This window comes from Salvelinus namaycush, chromosome 14 (genome assembly GCF_016432855.1).
Source record: "Salvelinus namaycush isolate Seneca chromosome 14, SaNama_1.0, whole genome shotgun sequence".
NCBI classification, from domain to species: Eukaryota; Metazoa; Chordata; class Actinopteri; order Salmoniformes; family Salmonidae; genus Salvelinus; species Salvelinus namaycush.
Genome location: NC_052320.1, coordinates 36,665,896 through 36,684,913, shown reverse-complemented (window position 1 = coordinate 36,684,913; position 19,018 = coordinate 36,665,896). Strand labels below are relative to the sequence as shown.

General features: G+C 43.6%; 1 protein-coding gene across 1 annotated transcript; it reads right to left on the bottom strand.

Moving 5' to 3' along the window:
• Positions 1-726: 726 nt before the first annotated feature.
• Positions 727-10,505, bottom strand: actr5 (actin related protein 5). The gene is made up of 9 exons (XM_039007735.1): positions 10,116-10,505; positions 9,711-9,949; positions 5,277-5,446; positions 4,953-5,170; positions 4,638-4,775; positions 4,378-4,476; positions 4,097-4,236; positions 3,820-3,952; positions 727-1,759 (listed from the first exon to the last, which is right to left on the bottom strand). Exons 1-9 carry the CDS (start codon positions 10,497-10,499, stop codon positions 1,466-1,468), a joined length of 1,815 nt encoding a protein of 604 aa, XP_038863663.1. The 5' UTR covers positions 10,500-10,505; the 3' UTR covers positions 727-1,465.
• Between the last annotated feature and the right edge of the window lie 8,513 nt (positions 10,506-19,018).

Genomic DNA, 19,018 nt, shown 5'->3' with positions numbered 1-19,018 from the left:
AAAGCAATTAACTTTTTGTCCTGAATACAAGGTGTTATATTGGGGGCAAATCTAATACAACACATTACTGAGCACCACTCTCCATAATTTCAAGCAGAGTAGTGGCTGCATCATGTTATGGGTATGCATGTAATCGTGAAGGACTGGGAAGTTTTTCAGGATAAAAAAGACATGGAATGGAGCTAAGCTTAGGCAAAATCCTAGAGGAAAACCTAGTTCAGTCTGCCTTCAACCAGACACTGGGAGATTAATTCACCTCTCAGCAGGACAATAACTTAAAACACAAGGCCACATATAAACTGGAGTTGCTTACCAAGAAAACAGTGAATGTTCCTGAGTGGCCAAGTTACATTTTTGACTTAAATCTACTTTAAAATCTATGGCAAGACCTGAAAATGGTTGTCTAGCAATGATTCAACAATCAATTTGACAGAGCTTTGAGAATTTTGAAAAGAATAATCGGCAAATGTTGCACAATCCAGGTGTGGAAAGCTCTTAGAGACTTACCCAGAAAGACTCACAGCTGTAAACGCTGGCAAAGGTGCTTCTACAAAGTATTGACTCAGAGCTGTGAATACTTATGTAAATTAGATATCTGTATTTCATTTCAATACATTTGCAAACATTTCTAAAAACACGTTTTCACTTTGTCATTATGGGGTATTGTGTGTAGTTGGGTGAGAAAAAAAGAATTAATACATTTTAAATTCAGGCTAACACAACAATGTGGAATAAGTCAAGGGGTATGAATACTTTCTGAAGGCACTGTATATCTAACAGGACACAGTGTGGCAATACTACAATAGAGATCAAACTATGTGTATCTCTATAACAAAACATCTGTAAAAAGGGGATGTTCCTACATCCTAGTAATGCGGCCAATGGTGCTTTACAAGCTGCTGAAGAGCTTGTATTGGCTGAGCATTCAGTTGTTTGGTCAAAGGTGTGTGTGGGAAAAAATCTACTGTACTGTAGACTAATACCACCCTGTGGCATAATAGTGTACTGCAGTAATACTCATGTGGATATGGATTTCTCTCTTCTAGATACAGCATACAACAAAGAGGAACTTGACAGTCTTACACAAAACATTGTCGCTATACAAAAAGTATGTTTTTATTGCAATATTTGACCGCAAATGCCAGCTTGTGGTATCTAGATGTTTGGTTGACAACATATCCTTGACTGAATCTTAAACATAGCTTGATTGCATTATAAAAACGCCACAGGAAAAAACCCAAATCATTTATGTGATGAAGTATAAAAAGGACTAACACAACCAAACAGCCCAATGCCTTCAGACCGGTCTAAAGTTGTAACCATTCAACATGAGTAGTCCATTGGTCCATCATCATCTGTGCTAATTTGAAATCCCAAAATGCACAGCACCATGATATATACAGTGAGATGCACCCACCTAGTTTTGCTCTTTACCATACGTGCTCATGAGAGAAAGTGGAGGAGTTCAAGTTAGGGTCGGTGCCAAGGTGACGGTTGATGGAGAGGCTGAAACACTGTCGGGGGAAGCTGCTGTCACCGTGGTAATGGGCACTAACAGAGGTTCAGCAAGGCGCGGGACTGGTTTGGCGATCTTCATGGGGATGAAGACGTTGGAGGCACAGTGCTCGCTCAGATACTCACCGCCCTTCTCCTCGTAGTCCTGCCGGCTGATCCAGCCCTCCCCGCCAGGGGGGTGCTCCAAGGCCCAGTCCCGAGCCCCGTACCAGGCATCCACCGCAGGCCGCGACGCCATCATCACCTGGAGAGCAGAGTCAAAACAGTGTACTATGCTGCTCAACTACAGTGCATTCAGAAAGTATTCAGACCACTTCAGTTTTTCCACATTTTGTTACGTTACAACCATATCCTAAAATGTATTAAAATATTTTTTTCAATCACTCAGGGCTCCCGAGTGGCGCAGTGGTCTAAGGCACTGCCTCTCAGTGCTAGAGGCATCACTACAGACCCTGGTTCGATTCCAGGCTGTACCACAACCGGACGTGATTGGGAGTCCCATAGGGCGGCGCACAATTGGCCCAGCGTCATCCGGGTTTGGCCGGTGTAGGCCGTCTTTGTAAATAAGAATTTGTTCTTAACTGACTTGCCTAGTTAAATAAAGGTTCAATAAAAAATTAAATAAAAATCGACCAACACACCCCATAATGACAAAGCGAAAACGAGAATTTTAAATTTGCAAATGTATAAAAAATAAAAAACAGAAATACTTTATTTACTTAAGTATTCAGACCCTTTGCTATGAGACTCAAAATTGAGGTCAGGTGCATCCTGTTTTCATTGATCACCCTTGAGATGTTTCTACACCTTCATTGGAGTCCACCTGGAGTAAATTCAATTGGTTGGACATGATTTGAAAAGGTACACACCTGTCTATATAAGGTCCCACAGTTGACAGTGCATGTCAGAGCAAAAAAACTAAGCCATGATGCTGAAGGAATTGTCCGTAGAGCTCCGAGACAGGATTGTGTCGAGGCACAGATCTGGGGAAGGGTACCAAAACATTTCTGCAGCATTGAAGGTCCCCAAGAACACAGTGACCTCAATCATTCTTAAAATGGAAGAAGTTTGGAACCACCAAGACTCTTCCTAGAGCTGGCCACCCAGCCAAACTGAGCAATCGGGGGAGAAGGGCCTTTTGTCAGGGAGGTGACCAAGAACCCTATGGGCACTCTGGCAGAGCTCCAGAGTTCCTCTGTGGAGATGGGAGAACCTTCCAGAAGGACAACCATCTCTGCAGCACTCCACCAATCAGGCCTTTATGGTAGAGTGGCCAGACGGAAGCAACTCCTCAGTAAAAGGCACATGACAGCCCACTTGGAATTTGCCAAAAGGCACGTAAAGGACTCCCAGACCATGAGAAACAAGATGAATGGTTTCTGATGAAACCAAGATTGAACTCTTTGGCCTGAATGTCAAGTGTCACGTCTGGAGGAAACCTGGCACCATCCCTAAGGTGAAGCATGGTGGTGGCAGCATCATGCTGTGGGGATGTTTTTCAGCAGCAGGGACTGGGAGACTAGTCAGGATCGAGGGAAAGATGAACAGAGCAAAGTACAGGGAGATCCTTGATGAAAACCTGCTTCAGAGCGCTCAGGACCTCAGACCGGGGCGAAGGTTCACCTGCCAACAGGACAAGGACCCTAAGCACACAGCCAAGACAATGCAGGAGTGGCCTCGGGACAAGTCTCTGAATGTCCTTGAGTGACCCCGCCAGAGCCCAGACTTGAACCCGATCGAACATCTCTGGAGAGACCTGAAAATAGCTTTGCAACGACACTCCCCATCCAACCTGACAGAGCTTGAGTGGATCTGCAGAGAAATATGTGAGAAACCCCCCAAATACAGGTGTGCCAAGCTTGTAGCGTCATACAAAAGAAGACTCGAGGCTGTAATCGCTGCCAAAGGTGCTTCAACAAAGCACAGAGTAAAGCGTCTGATTACTTATGTAAATGTAATATTTCTAAAAACCTGCTCTTGCTTTGTCATTATGGGGTATTGTGTGTAGATTGAGGGGGATTATATATTTTTTTAATCCATTTTAGAATAAAGTAGTAACGTAACAAAATGTGGAAAAAGTCAAGTGGTCTGAATAGTTTCCGAATGTTCTGTAAGTTGTAATATGGTTCTCTCCTTATCACCATATTGTTTAAATTAAGACTTGTACAAGTCACTGAGTATTTATACTGCTGGTATAGAATACTCTTGCCCTACCTTTGTCTCAACATGAACCAATATAAGTTGCATGACACAACGGTGTCCTTAGGAGCAGTAAATTACCACATACACAGACGTTTACTGTACCTGGAAGTGCGACTGGAAGGGCCTCATGGCCAGCAGCTCTCTCTCTATCCTCTCCTTCATACCTGGATACTGTAGGTTCCCTCCCGTCAGGAACACATTACGGGCCAGTGCCTCCTGCTGCTCAGGAGTATACCTGCACACAGTCAAGTCATGCAAACTATGATCAACCTCTTCAGCTACTATGTTAATCATGTTCTAGTTATTGTGGCCATCTGCGTGTTGTTTATATTAAATGTACAATCAAACATGTATAGCGAGGAAACGTGCAGTAGATTACCTGGCTAAGACATACTGCAGAGTCTCCATCATGCCCATCTGGTCTTCTCCTATCAGCGACGGCTGGAAGAGGATCTCTGAGACTCGCAGGCGCTCCGTACCCACAAACAGCTGATGGTACTCTGCCATGTTAAACACCGGCTGTGGCGAGAGGAGATTGTCAACAGGGCTAGTGGAGCCTCCATCACAAGAGGTTTAATCACAATCTATATTTTGTTCTGTATGAATGTGGTTCAGACTGTTGTGTTTATACCATTAAAATAGTAGAGAATATTGCTTTACCTGCACAGGCTTTTCTGTCTCTGTGTTTTCCTCGCTGAAGTCTGGATCCATCTCTGTCACCCCGTCCCCTTCGTCCATTGGCTGCTCCATTTCTGAGGCCTGACAGAGAGAGATTTCTTACTTGTCAATTAGTTTAACACCAACATTATTCCCAACACTGTGATACGTTGCCATAGTCTAGGCTGTTTTGAAAGAACTGTTTTGTTGGACATTGTTGTCATCCTAATTCAATGCTATCGTTTGCTAGCCCCTATGATCACCTGTAAGAGCCGCTGCCTGCCCTGCTCCACCACCAGGCTCAGCTTGTTGATGTAGGACTGCAGCTCCTCAGCAGAGTCCATGTTCAGCTGTACCAGGTTCTTATGGAACTGCTCCAGGTAGCCGTCCTCCAACAGCTCCTACGCACATGACCAAGCACACACACGGTTTACCTCAATGGAAACGACTGGTGGTTAAAATGTCAAGGAAAGCTTTAACGCTTAGGTCTATAAGTGAAATGTGGTGGTTTAGGGGAGAAAAGGGGTAGCGGTTAAGGTTCATAGTTGACCAAGTCGTTAAAAGGTAATGGTTCTTGCCTGCACTGTCAGTAGTTTATCCAACCGCTCTTGGTCCTGCTGTAGCTTCTCCTCCCTGCGCCGGGCGTTGATCTCCTGTAGCCTGCGCAGCTGCTGGGTGCGTCTCTCCTGCCTCTCCTCCACACTCACCACGCCGCCCAGCCCCTTGGCAGAGAAGGGCAGCTGCATGCGGTGCACCTCCTGCTCATAGAACTCTACACTGCGCCACTTTTCCAGCTCTGAGAGACACCGAGAGAGTCAGGAAATGAATCACATATAAAGTAAGGCACCACAATTACTGTTTCATATAATCGCACTACATCTCTGGCCTCATGGCAGGCAGACCTTGGTGGTAGTCTGTGGCTGTGTAGCTGTGTTCGTGGAGCAGCTCCTCCATGCGGCTGAGGGTGACGGCCGCCAGGTGACCAGGGTACTTCAGCTGGAGCAGACGCTGGAGATACGAGGCCGCCTGGCTCCCGCCCACGTTCACACGCTTACAGTTGCCTGCATCCAGCCTGGGGAAACAGCAGAGGAAAGAATGTTACAAGGTGTGTGGCATGTGTTAAAATGGCACGTAGGCGCCTGAGCATTGGAGCAAACAGAGCAGCTGCACCCCCACTTTCAAAATAGGGATGCAAACTTGTGTTTTTGCACCTTCACTTTTTTTTTACCAGAAAGTGATCATGATCCATTTGGTAATTTGTCATTTTCAAATGATTGGTAATGTTTTGAGCAAGTCTGTATTAAAATAGATACATCCATCTAATATATGATATAATAATTAACAGACCGCATCTCCCCCCCCCCCCCCCCCCCATCACCACAAGATGAATGGTTTTGCTCACTGAAAAGTCTTGCTTCAGTTCCGCCCCACTATTTTGGTTCAGTGCAGTTAGAAAGCACTAGTTGCACCCTTTTTCATCTGAAAAATAAATGTTTTCTCTATTTTGTTGTGCTGTTGTTACATTTGCATCGTTGTTTCATGTCCTGTGGTGTTGTTACATATCATTTGAGCTGCGTGCACCACCAGCAAACTCATTGCATCATTTCACTTTTCCTGTACGAACCATGATGAGCACGGCATGTTGAGATTAGGCGTCTCTGTAGCACAGACTCTGACTCGGAGTAGCCTTCCATCAGCCTACCAAATGTTGCACATTAGCAGAAAACTGCATGTCCGGTAGCTCGTGGACTGTCAATGAGTAGCTTGCAAGTAGATAATGAGAAATCATCAGTAAGCCTAATATTACATGATTAAATCTGTGAAATAATTTAACCCCCCAAGCTGTTTGCAGGCGTTTAACACCATTCTGCATTTTTACCATATATTTTCCCAACTTCAAATATATATATACAAGACTATTATAAATTAAATGAAACTGTTCCACGAAAATGTGCATATAAAAATCAGAACTGGCATGTATATCGGTAGAAATGGTCAGATAAATTGGCTCTAGGTAACGGACAGCCCTAATGGAAACTGAGGTGTCAACACTTGTTAATGACAGGCAGCTGTTAAGAATTCATTTTCCACTTCGGCAAATGTGTTCAGTCAGCACAGAAGAAGCATGCTACACCCAAGGAAAGCTCAACTAATCCAACTGGCATTAGAGGGGGATCTTACAAGAAGATTTTGGAGTCAATGATCAATTACTCAGGAAGTTCAACAGATCGTCAAGGAGGCTGCAACTCTTCTGAAAAGGTAAGAAACGATTTAGCTGGTAGATTTTGTATAAAGACACCACTGCCAGTGGTGTCATTCTCAGCAAAACCCTAGGGTAAGGAATGGCAAAATGACTTATTTAGCCAGCCTTTATTTTCATTGCCAAAACCAACCTTGCGTCGTGTATCGTGGTGCCGGTAGAGTGCCAACCTGTCACTTCTTGGTCAAAAGCACTCAATGATCTCGGCATTTGAACTTTTCTGTTTATTGTGGTATAGGGTGATCTAAGCAGAATTCAATATAATTATAATGCATAGGCATGTTTCATTGTAGAAATAGATAACCGTAGAAATAGAATGTAAGCTTTCTTGGTAGCCTATTGCTTTTCGTGGTTGTAAATGGAACTGTGCGTATTGGAAACGTGTTTGTGGTAGGCCGGCATTGCTTAATTGATTGAGTGGGTGGGTGGAATTTGATCCACAGAAGTGTATTGTGCCGTATCGTAACATGTTGCTGAACTCATGAGCTGCATCCATGTTTGAAATAGGCCTACAGGTCTATGTATTTGGCAAGACAGCTGTGCATGACTGCGTCTCACTGTAGTAGGCTGTAGGCTATGTTTTGGTTATTTGCATTTGCCTTTTGTTTACTGCGTTTTTTGGTTTACTGTTAAAATAACTAGTCTAAATATAGATTGTATTATGCCTTTATCGATCTGATATTTGGTTTATAGGCCTACCCCTGTTCTGTTCTGTTCACATTCATTTGTTTGCATTTGCAGTTGTGTCGGTAATCCAAGCCAAACTGCTATTCAGTTTTTTTTGTTTTGCATGAGTTACTAGGTTTCTACTTTCAGCATTTAGTTTGCATTATTTTGGTGAGACAGCTGTGTTTGGCTGCATTCACATAGGGTAATTCACCTATTACAAACAGCCTATCTGGTAGCCTATATTAATTTCCAAAATGGCCTTTCTTTAGTGTGTAGGGCACTGTCCATTGTGCTGATACAGCGTAGCGGAGATGGGCTACAGATTTGGCAGCAACCTGTCACTTCAAAAGCTCACAATGTTCTCGGAATTTGAACTTCATGTTTATTGTGGTATAGCGTGATATAAGCAGAATTCAATATAATTCCAATGCAAGAACCCAAAAAAAATGTCCCTCACCGATTTCAACTGCACCCTTAATCCCTTTATCCTGGCGCTGGGTCTGTCTGCTTGGCTTGGTAAGTAATATCGACTGGTAATATACTCTGTTTCACGGAAATATGGCTCTCTTGGGATATGCTATCTGAGTCGGTACAGCCACCGGGATTCTTTGTGCGTCGCGTCGACAAAAATAAATATCTATCTGGGAAGAAAGGCGGGGGTTTATGTTTCATGATTAACGACTCATGGTGTAATTGTAACAACATAGAGAAACTCAAGTCCTTTTGTTCACCTGACCTATAATTCCTTTATACAAACTGGAAACCATATATCATGAGGCTGCATTTATTGTAGCTGGGGATTTTAACAAAGCAAACTTAAGAACAAGGCTGCCTAAATTCTACCAGCATATTGATTGCAGTACTCACGCTGGCAAAACTCTGGACCACTGCTACTCTAACTTCTGCGATGCATACAAGGCTCTCCACGCCCTCCCTCAGCAAATCTGACCCCGACTCCATTTGCTCCTCCCTTCCTATAGCCAGAAACTCAAACAGGATATACATGTGACAAGGACTATTCAACGCTGGTCTGACCAATCGGAATCCACACGCGGACTGGGACATGTTCTGGGTAACCTCATTGAATAATATCGATTTAAACGCTGATTCGGTGAGTGAGTTTATAAGGAAGTACATTGGAGATGTTGTACCCAGTGTGACTATTAAAACCTACCCTAACCAGAAACTGTGGATAGATGGCGGCATCTGCACAAAACTGAAAGCGCGAACCACCGCATTCAACACCATAGTACCCTCCAAGCTCATCATTAAGCTTGAGGCCCTGGGTCTCAACCCTACCCTGTGCAACTGGGTCCTGGACTTCCTGACGGGCCGCCCCCAGGTGGTGAAGGTAGGAAACAACATCTCCACTTTGCTTGATTACCAACAACGACGAGACAGCCTATTGGGAGGTGAGGGCACTCTGAGTGTGCTGTCAGGAAAACAACCTCTCACTCAAAGTCAACAAAACAAAAGGAGATGATTGTGGACTTCAGGAAACAGCAGAGTGAGCACCCCCTATCCACATCGACGGGACAGCAGTGGAGAAGGTGGAAAGTTTTAAGTGTCTCGGCGTACACATCACGGACAAACTGAAATGGTCCACCCACATAGACAGTGTGGTGAAAGCGCAACAGCGCCTCTTCAACCTCAGGAGGCTGAAGAAATTTGGCTTGTCACCTAAAACCCTCACCAACTTTTACAGATGCACAATTGAGAGCATCCTGTTGGCCTGCATCACGGCCTGGTATGGCAACTGCACCGCCCATAACCGCAGGGCTCTCCAGAGGGTGGTGAGGTCTGCACAACGCATCACCGGTGGCAAACTACCTGCCCTCCAGGACACCTACAGCACCCGTGGCACAGGAAGGCCAAAAAGATCATCAAGGACAACAACCACTGAGCCACTGCCTGTTCACCTCGCTACCATCCAGAAGGCGAGGTCAGTACAGGTGCATCAAAGCTGGGAAAGAGAAACTGAAAAATAGTTTATCTCAAGGCCATCAGACTGTTAAACAGCCATCACTAACACAGTGAGGATGCTGCCTACATACAGACTTGAAATCATTGGCCACTTTAATAAATGGATCACTAGTCACTTTAATAATGCCGCTTTAATAATGTTTACATATCTTGCATTACTCATCTCATATGTACATGCTGTATTTTACACCATCTTGCCTATGCAGCTCGGTCATTGCTCATCCATATTTGTATATATTCTTATTCCATTCCTTTACTTAGATTTGTGTGTATTAGGTAGTTGTTGTGGAATTGTTAGATTACTTGTTAGATATTGCTGCACTGTCGGAACTAGAAGCACAAGCATTTAGCTAAACTCGCAATAACATCTGCTAACCATGTGTATGTGACCAATAAAATGTGATTTGCTGTATAGTGGTTTTACCTTCCATTGATAACGGGTAGGATGTGAGAGCAGTGGTAGCCAGAGGAGAGGACAATGCCGGTGTGTAGGGGTGTGAGATTGCTGAGAGCATTGTTGTAGTAGAGGCTGTACAGGCAGTCTACACCATAGGACACATGAGGAACTCTGTAGCACTCAAAGAGCAGCTCTGACATCATCTGGCGACTGTGCAGCGGGTTGCAGGGCGCCTCTGTGAGCACTATAGGATGTTCAACACTGCCCTAAAGAGGGGAGAGAACGGAGAGAAACCACATCAGATGTGTTTGAAGGACCAACTATCTAGTTAGCTACCTTTGTCAGTAAGTTATATTCAAGACTGAGAAGGCAGAACGGTCTAAAAAGGACAAGCAACACAGGAAATTGTGCAACATAACTTGAACACCTTACCTCAGTCACAACTCCGAGGTGGCTGAATATGTAATCGAACATCAGTTCCTGTATCTCGAAGTTTACAACCACATTTCGGTCAAACTGGCTTTTCAGGAGCCATCGCACAGGCTCGAGGTTAGAAATGTCATTGCCGATTTGGGTTTCACTTCGCGCTGCCCCTCTGCTCCTCGCCGCCACGGACTTAAACAGAAGCCGCGGTGCGCCTAGTTCGTCCCCTTTGCATGCCCAACCGGCCCTTGTTTGAAAAGAGCCGTTATCTATTATTATCGGAACTGGTGATGGTTGTAAGCATTCGCCAGAAATCTCGAAAATCGGATCGGGAGAGGATTTGTAGTCTTGAAAAGAAAATATTTTGCATGTTGTGTCTGTTTTGGAAGTCATTTTGAAAGGGTGTTACTACAAAATACGCCCGACTAGAAAGCTTGTACTAGAAACCAAGAGTTCCGCGTAGCTCTCGTTACGTCTTGACAAAATAACAATTATTAAAGGGGCAGTCAGAAGTTGGTACATACATTATTTGACTTATAAATTAATTGTACCAATTGATTCTTAAAGAATATAACGTATACACGCCTCATGAGCTTAGTTTAACTGCTGTACCCCATCAGAACCCAAAATATAAGCTTGTTTTACTCAAAACATGGTTAAACTATACTTTGATATCATGGATGGTCAGTCCATGCATCCATAGCCCTGTCTATGAATTTGAGAGTGATTACATTTCTCCAGCCCCATCCCTCAGCTTTCTACTGAAACAGTGGCAGGGTAACCTGTTGTTATTGTTTAAACTGCTGATTGGCCCTTCAATTGTAAAATATGTATATATTACATCCTCTATTATAGTAGATCCCCTAACAAGTATTGTTATATTACTATTTAATGATCAATTGTGAAGTCTACTTCCTGATATTTTTATTTCGTTTTTTATATGGATGGCTTAATTTATCTACAGCAGACCTTTTTTTTTGCCTCTATCTACAGAACAGGTTAATGTGAGTACAGCCTGTGTGTGATAACCAATTATGTATATAACCTTGGATTACTGATGCTATTTATTAGCCATTGAGAGGCTTTGAAACCAACAGTCGGCCATATTGGCACTCCCCAGTCAGCGCAGTCCTCCATAGGAATGAATGGAATTCTACAGTATTTCAATTAAATGTTTCAATACATGTATTTAAGTATCTTAAGTATCTTGTAGTGGGAACAGTAACATTAGCAATCTCAAAAAATTATACTGTGGCACAGTGGTCTAAGGCACTGCATCGCAGTGCTAGCTGTGTCACTAGAGATCCTGGTTCAAGTCCAGGCTCTGTCTCAGCCAGACGTGACCGGGAGACGCATGGGGCGGCGAACAATTGGCCCAACCTCGTTCGGGTTAGGGGAGGGTTTGGCTGGCAGGGATGTCCGTGTCCCATCGCGCCCTAGCGACTCCTGTGGGCGGCCGGGCGCAATGCACACGGACACAGTCGCCAGGTGTACGGTGTTTCCTCCAACACATTGGTGCGGCTGGCTTCCGGGTTATATGGGCATTGTGTCAAGAAGCAGTGCGGCTTGGCTAGGCTGTGTTTCGGAGGACGCACGGCTCTCGACCTTTGCCTCTCCCGAGTCTGTACGGGAGTTGCAGCGATGAAACAAGACTGTAACTACCAATTGGATACCACGAAATTGGGGACAAAACGGGGTAAAAAAATAAATAATAATCAATTATACTTTAAGGAAAATGTTTTTATATAGATATATATTTTAGCTCACATAATAGAATTTTATATAACTTCAAAGTATGCATTAGGTGTCTGTCATAGAATACATATGGCAAAAACGAATGTAGACATTAATAAATGCATTTCTATAGCTTCCAAAATATTTTTTACAATTGATATATTTATTTTTTGACTTTTATTTAACCAGGTAGGCTAGTTGAGAACAAGTTTTAATTTACAACTGCAACCTGGCCAAGATAAAGCAAAGCAGTTCGACACATACAACAACACAGAGTTACACATGGAATAAACAAACATACAGTCAATAATACAGTAGAAAAAAAAGTATATATACAGTGTGTGCAAATGAGGTAAGATAAGGGAGGTAGGGCACTAAAATAGGCCATAGTGGCGAGGTAATTACGATATAGCAATTAAACACTGGAGTGATAGATGTGCAGAAGACGAATGGGCAAAAAGAGATACTGGGGTGCAAAGGAGCAAAATAAATATATACAGTATGAGGATGAGGTAGTTGGATGGGCTAGTTGGATGGGCAGCATAGAACTGGAAGGAAAGGCGACCAAAGTAGTAATTGGCTTTGGGGGTGACCAGTGAAATATACTTGCTGGAGCGCGTGCTGCGGGTGGGTGCTGCTATGGTGACCAGTGAACTGAGATAAGGCGGGGCTTTACCTAGCAGAGACTTGTAGATGACCTGGAGCCAGTGGGTTTGGCGACGAGTATGAAGCGAGGGCCAGCCAACGAGAGCGTACAGGTCTCAGTGGTGGGTAGTATATGGGGCTTTGGTGACAAAACGTATGGCACTGTGATAGACTGCATCCAATTTGCTGAGTAGAGTGTTAAAGGCTATTTTGTAAATGACATCGCCGAAGTCGAGGATCGATAGGATGGTCAGTTTTACGAGGGTATTTTTGGCAGCGTGAGTGAAGGATGCTTTGTTGCGAAATAGGAAGCCGATTCTAGATTTAATTTTGGATTGGAGAGGCTTAATGTGGGTCTGGAAGGAGAGTTTACAGTCTAACCAGACACCTAGGTATTTGTAGTTGTCCACATATTCTAGGTCAGAACTGTCCAGAGTAGTGATGCTGGACGAGAATTGAACCCTTTGACACCCCCATAGACTGCCAGAGGTCCGGACAACAGGCCCTCCGATTTGACACACTGAACTCTATCAGAGAAGTAGTTGGTGAACGAGGCGAGGCAGTCATTTGAGAAACCAAGGCTGTTGAGTCTGCCGATAAGAATGTGGTGATTGACAGAGTCGAAAGCCTTGGCCAGGTCGCTGAATACAGCTGCACAGTATTGTCTCTTATCGATGGCAGTTATGATATCGTTTAGAACCTTGAGCGTGGCTGAGGTGTACCCATGACCAGCTCTGAAACCAGATTGCATAGCGGAGAAGGTGCGGTTGGATTCGAAATGGTCGGTAATCTGTTTGTTAACTTGGCTTTCGAAGATTTTAGAAAGGCAGGGTAGGGTAGATATAGGTCTGTAGCAGTTTGGGTCTAGAGTGTCTCCCCCTTCGAAGAGGGGGATGACCGCGGCAGCTTTCCAATTTTTGGTGGATCTCAGACGATACGAAAGAGAGGTTGAACAGGCTAGTAATAGGGGTTGCACCAATTTCAGCAGATAATTTTAGAAAGAGAGGGTCCAGATTGTCTAGCCCAGCTGATTTGAAGGGATCCAGATTTTGCAGCTCTTTAAGAACATCAGCTCTCTGGATTTGGGTGAAGGAGAAAAGGGGGAGGCTTGGGCGAGTTGCTGTGGGGGGTGCAGGGCAGTTGACCGGGGTAGGGGTAGCCAGGTGGAAAGCATGGCCAGCCGTAGAAAAATGCTTATTGAAATTCTCAATTATCGTGGATTTATCTGTGGTGACAGTGTTTCCTAGCCTCAGTGCAATGGGCAGCTGGGAGGAGGTGCTCTTATTCTCCATGGACTTTACAGTGCCCCAGAACTTTTTTGAGTTTGTGCTACAGGATGCAAATTTCTGCTTGAAAAAGCTAGCCTTAGCTTTCCTAACTGCTGGTGTATATTGGTTCCTAACTTCCCTGAAAAGTTGCATATCACAGGGGCTATTTGATGCTAATGCAGTACGCCACAGGATGTTTTTGTGCTGGTCAAGTGCAATCAGGTCTGGAGTGAACCAAGGGCTATATCTGTTCCTGGTTCTACATTTTTTGAATTGGGCATGGTTATTTAAGATGGTGATGAAGGCATTTTTAAAGAATAACCAGGCATCCTCTACTGACGGGATGAGGTCAATATCCTTCCAGGATACCCGGGCCAGGTCGATTAGAAAGGCCTGCTCGCTGAAGTGTTTTAGGGAGCGTTTGACAGTGATGAGGGGTGGTTGTTTGACCGCAGACCCATAGCGGATACAGGCAATGAGGCAGTGATTGCTGAGATCTTGGTTGAAGACAGCAAAGGTGTATTTGGAGGGCAAGTTGGTTAGGATGATATCTATGAGGGTGCCCGTGTTTACGGATTTGGGGTTGTACCTGGTAGGTTCATTGATAATTTGTGTGAGATTGAGGGCATCAAGCTTAGATTGTAGGATGGCCGGGGTGTTAAGCATGTCCCAGTTTAGGTCACCTAGCAGCACAAGCTCTGAAGATAGATGGGGCAATCAATTCACATATGGTGTCCAGGGCACAGCTGGGGGCAGAGGGTGGTCTATAGCAAGCGGCAGCGGTGAGCGACTTGTTTCTGGAAAGGTAGATTTTTAGAAGTAGAAGCTCGAATTGTTTGGGCACAGACCCGGATAGTATGACAGAACTCTGCAGGCTATCTCTGCAGTAGATTGCCACTCCGCCCCCTTTGGCAGTTCTATCTTGTCAGAAAATGTTATAGTTAGGGATGGAAATATCTGGGGTTTTGGTGGTCCTCCTAAACCAGGATTCAGACATGGCTAGGACATCCGGGTTGGAAGAGTGTTTTAAGGCAGTGAATAAAACAAACTTGGGGGAGTGCCAAGATGGAGGCAGGGTTCAACACAGTGCTTCCTACCAGTCATCTAGTGTTTACAAATCATTGGTGATAATCTACTGTATGACCCATAACATTTCATTTTTACAGTAGGCCTTCTGCAGTAAGGACTCCGTGAATGAGTGTCTACCACCAGAGGGGGCAATGAAAGCTGGTCTGCTGCATTAGAGTGTCTGAATGAATAAGCATCAAACAAAGCATGAATTTGTCTTTTGGACATTCAGAATTAAGTCCAAGTAGACTTGAGCTCCTCCTATAAATCTATTCTTAGGTTGATATGATATGCTATCCCTATCAACCCCATTTCTGAAAAGGCCTTGATTTAGTCTGGTCTGGCACTGGCAGTATTACTGTCAATTGACTAGACAAAGTGGAGCCTCAGCTGGTGATATAGGGCACCCTTGGCACTGAAAGTAGACACTCCACCACCAAAGGCTCTGGCCCCTATCACTCCAATGGTAAGGGGTCACATGAAGATCCTCTATCGTTCTACCCTTTTGAATCAGCATCAGCCCATATACTATGCTGCATCCTTTCAGCAATACCGTACCATGAGCTAGTCAATAAGAGGAGTACTTCACATTCACCTATGCATTTTTCATGCCACCTTTGTTCTAAAACCACAGAATTATGCTGAAGGGTCTTCCCTATCAGATCATGCATGCGCCCTAATATCATTTAATTTAGAGACAAAAGGCATATTCTCTGTGTAATCAAACAAATGGTGGATACATTTTATATTTATTTCAGTGCAGGGACTTGATTGGTGGGATACCACAGATTTGGGAGGAGGGAAGGCTGTAGCTTGATGTTGTGCCACTGAATCAGAGGCACAGTTCACTGCTCAGGCACAAAGCTCTAAGACAGGCAGTATCCTCTGATGCTACTGAGCAGATCTAGGTCATCTCCCACACAGGCTCCCAGAAGGCAAGACGTGACATTGTACCGCTGTCCCTAACACGGCGAGCTCTTGCTTGTTGTGCATGTCATACTGTGATGAACAGCAGAGGAATTAATATGCTACATCCGCTTTGGGACTGCCATGATGCAGCTCCTCCATTTTGTCGGAGCAGAAGACTCGTTTTCAGTGGCAGCACAGGGTAGAGAGATCCTAATTAGCTTGTCATCGGCTGTCATATTCAAGTGTTCCAGCAAGACTCATTAATGACATTTATTGGGTTATTGTCATGTTACTACAATGTTAATAATATTACCACTATTATAATATAGTTGTGGTAGTAGAATAGCAATAGAAGCAATAGCTAAAAGTCTTGTTTTCTGCTGCAACTCTTTTTGCTCAGATCATGAGATGAAATGGTGAAATGTCATTTTGAATCTTTGTGCACGCAGGACTGGTCAAATAAAACGAGAAAACCTCCAACTATCTGTGACATTAATGAATGAGGTGGAAGGGAACACAGTTTACATAATAGGGTGAGGCTTGCATGGAGATTCCAACTGCTGCCTCTGATATCAGAGCCACAGCAGCAAACCTAAACACTCCTCCATCCCCGCTCCCCCGCACACACAGAGACTGTCACTACCTCTCTTCTCAGTCTGAAGCCCTGTAAGCATAACAGATATTTTTAGGCCATAGAGTGATTAATGTGTTTATGCACATGTCACTTTGCATGCATCCCTGGCTGTGTAGAGTCTGTGTGTATACGTGTAAATTGTGTTCATGTTTCACAGTGGATCCAAGTAAAGAATTTAAAATTCTATGTGTGTGTGTCTGTGTGTTTATTTATTCCTATGTGAATTGCATGTCATTGTCAACCATTTTGTATAAGCAGCAGATTGCAGTTTTCAATTCTAAACAAAAATGCTCAGTTTTTTTTCTCAATCCAGGACACTATTTTTTCCTTAGATCCCTCCCTCCCTGTTGTTAGGGCTCTAGATTGGTTCGAGTTGCTACCCTCTTCATCCAGTGGGATTTTCAGACAGACAACCTGAGTTCCTTTTGAGTCTTGCCACCCAATTATTGTGGCCATGGCAACTATCTGAGACTTTTGCCCCCAGTTGGCTGTTAGCAGGCTATACGCCTACAGTATCTTTCCCCCTTCAGACATCCCTCTCTCATCTTTGCTGAATTAATCCTCGCCTCTGTAACCCGAAGCTAAATTGGTCATCACAACAACCAATTTGATGCCATCTCAGTAATAATATGTCTGAAGATCAATTTCTTCTGAAGTTCCAAATATGCAAATACAGAACAAAATGTTTTTGTGTCCAGATTTGTTTGCACATTTCACTGAATTCAAACCCGTTTTCCATTATGAAGGTGCAGTTGCTGTTAATGTGAATCCAGTTGGTGGTGTGTGTGTGTGTGTGTGTGTGTGTGTGTGTGTGTGTGTGTGTGTGTGTGTGTGTGTGTGTGTGTGTGTGTGTGTGTGTGTGTGTGTGTGTGTGACATTTGCAGCCTATCCTCTGTCCCAGTATTAGCCCAGGGTTTTGCACATGATGGGGGAGGGAGGCTTAGTCACTGAGATGCCCCAAGGACTCTCCCGGGAATATTCTTTCCTCACTATCCTCCACTAAACACACACACACACACGTGTGCCTCCACACACAGATAGAGATTAGCCCTATCTCACAAGGATGATTGAGCCACATGCACACACACACACACACACATACACACACTGTGCATGCCTGAACACAAATGGCAGCATGGCAAAGCAGCCTATGCCAAGCATGAAAATATGTGGAACTTTCTCTGTCCTCTGGGTTGATGCTAAATTTAGAGCTTTCATTGTCTTTCACGTTTTTGTCTCTTTTTGTCTTTTACCAATGCACAGTTCAACACGACCAAAATGGCAGTTCCGTCTTTCCTTCATTTTCATAATATATTCCAGCAGAAGGAAATATTAGAAATGCTTTGAAGTCCTCTTCTTCAACCCTGTGCTAGAGCACATTTTGCAAACGCAGGCACCAAAACCTGACGACAGTAATACTGCAATGCGTTGTGACATGTCGGAACCGATTACGAGGGAAAAATATGAGGTGCCTCTTATCATCTGAGGTATTACTGTTGGAGGCATCAAATGCTTCAGAGGTTTCAGCCTATTCTTCTTAATTTTCTTAGATGTTTCTGCATTTTCATGTCATTTCGTAATTTGGGAGTTACAAAGCAAAGCATACGCACATGACATGAGTGTTGAATCCAACTAAAATGCCATGCGTATTCAAGACACCCGACATAATATATTAGCCATTTGGTTTCCAGGCCACCTAACCATGAGGAATTTAGTCATTCTGAGTAGGCTACATTGGAAATATAACGTAAAACAACAGGGGACATTTAAGATGTACTAGGCTATTACAGACAGTTTATAGCAAACATGCTAGTCTGGGTAGGCCTACCCGTCTTTTTAGCTGACATTCCACTCCTTGTAGCCTACTCTTTGGCATATGACACCGAAGGAGTCAGTGAAACGTTACCTAAAAAGAATGGTACTAGCAAGGCCTGTCCAATGTTCTGCAATGCGGAAACGAGTTGAATTTTCCGATGCACGCGGGTCATTCTCTCTAATTTAGCAGCTGAAAAAACATGGAATTTGTTACATTTTAAGTATCTGACTCCATGAACAAAACTGTACTTAGGCTACGCAGGTGTAGCAGGTAGTAAGTAGCCTATTATCAATTAAAATGCTCGGACAACAAATAAGAGACCATATTAAAAACAAGTTTTGTTTTGCTATAAATTAGGCTACATTAAATATATATTTTGTAAGTGCATTGGCTACTTGGGTCAAAGGGGCATGAAACACAACTTTGGATCCAAATTCGTATAGCGACTAAACTAAAACACAAAAATAAATAATCTAACGAATATACGAGGCCTTGATATTTAAATATTGTATATTTACTCCATAAACATTAAAGTGATTTTACACCTCTGATATTTGTTTTTGCATTAGGAATAAAAAGACTAAAACAGTATGTGTGTGAGATATAGGCCTATGAATGGTGCGCAGTGTAACTCCTTAATGTCTGATTTTGAAACGAACATAAGTGTCTGCAATTATAAACTAGACTTATATGAAACGTATATTACCTCTGCCGGATCAATACAATCATAACGAAAAATATTGGAACAAATTATGAATCAAATTGGGGGGGGGGAAATGATTAATAAAAAATAAAAAATAAGCCTAATCAAATATGCAAAATTAGCTTAATCGAATAA

Coding starts and splice junctions, on each gene's coding strand:
- actr5 (XM_039007735.1), bottom strand. CDS start 10,499: ATGACTTCCAAAACAGACACAACATGCAAAATATTTTCTTTTCAAGAC. Junction 5,447..9,710: donor CTACCCGTTATCAATGGAAG/GTAAAACCACTA, acceptor CTGTTTCCCCAG/GCTGGATGCAGGCAACTGTA. Junction 4,776..4,952: donor ATAAACTACTGACAGTGCAG/GCAAGAACCATT, acceptor TCATGTGCGTAG/GAGCTGTTGGAGGACGGCTA.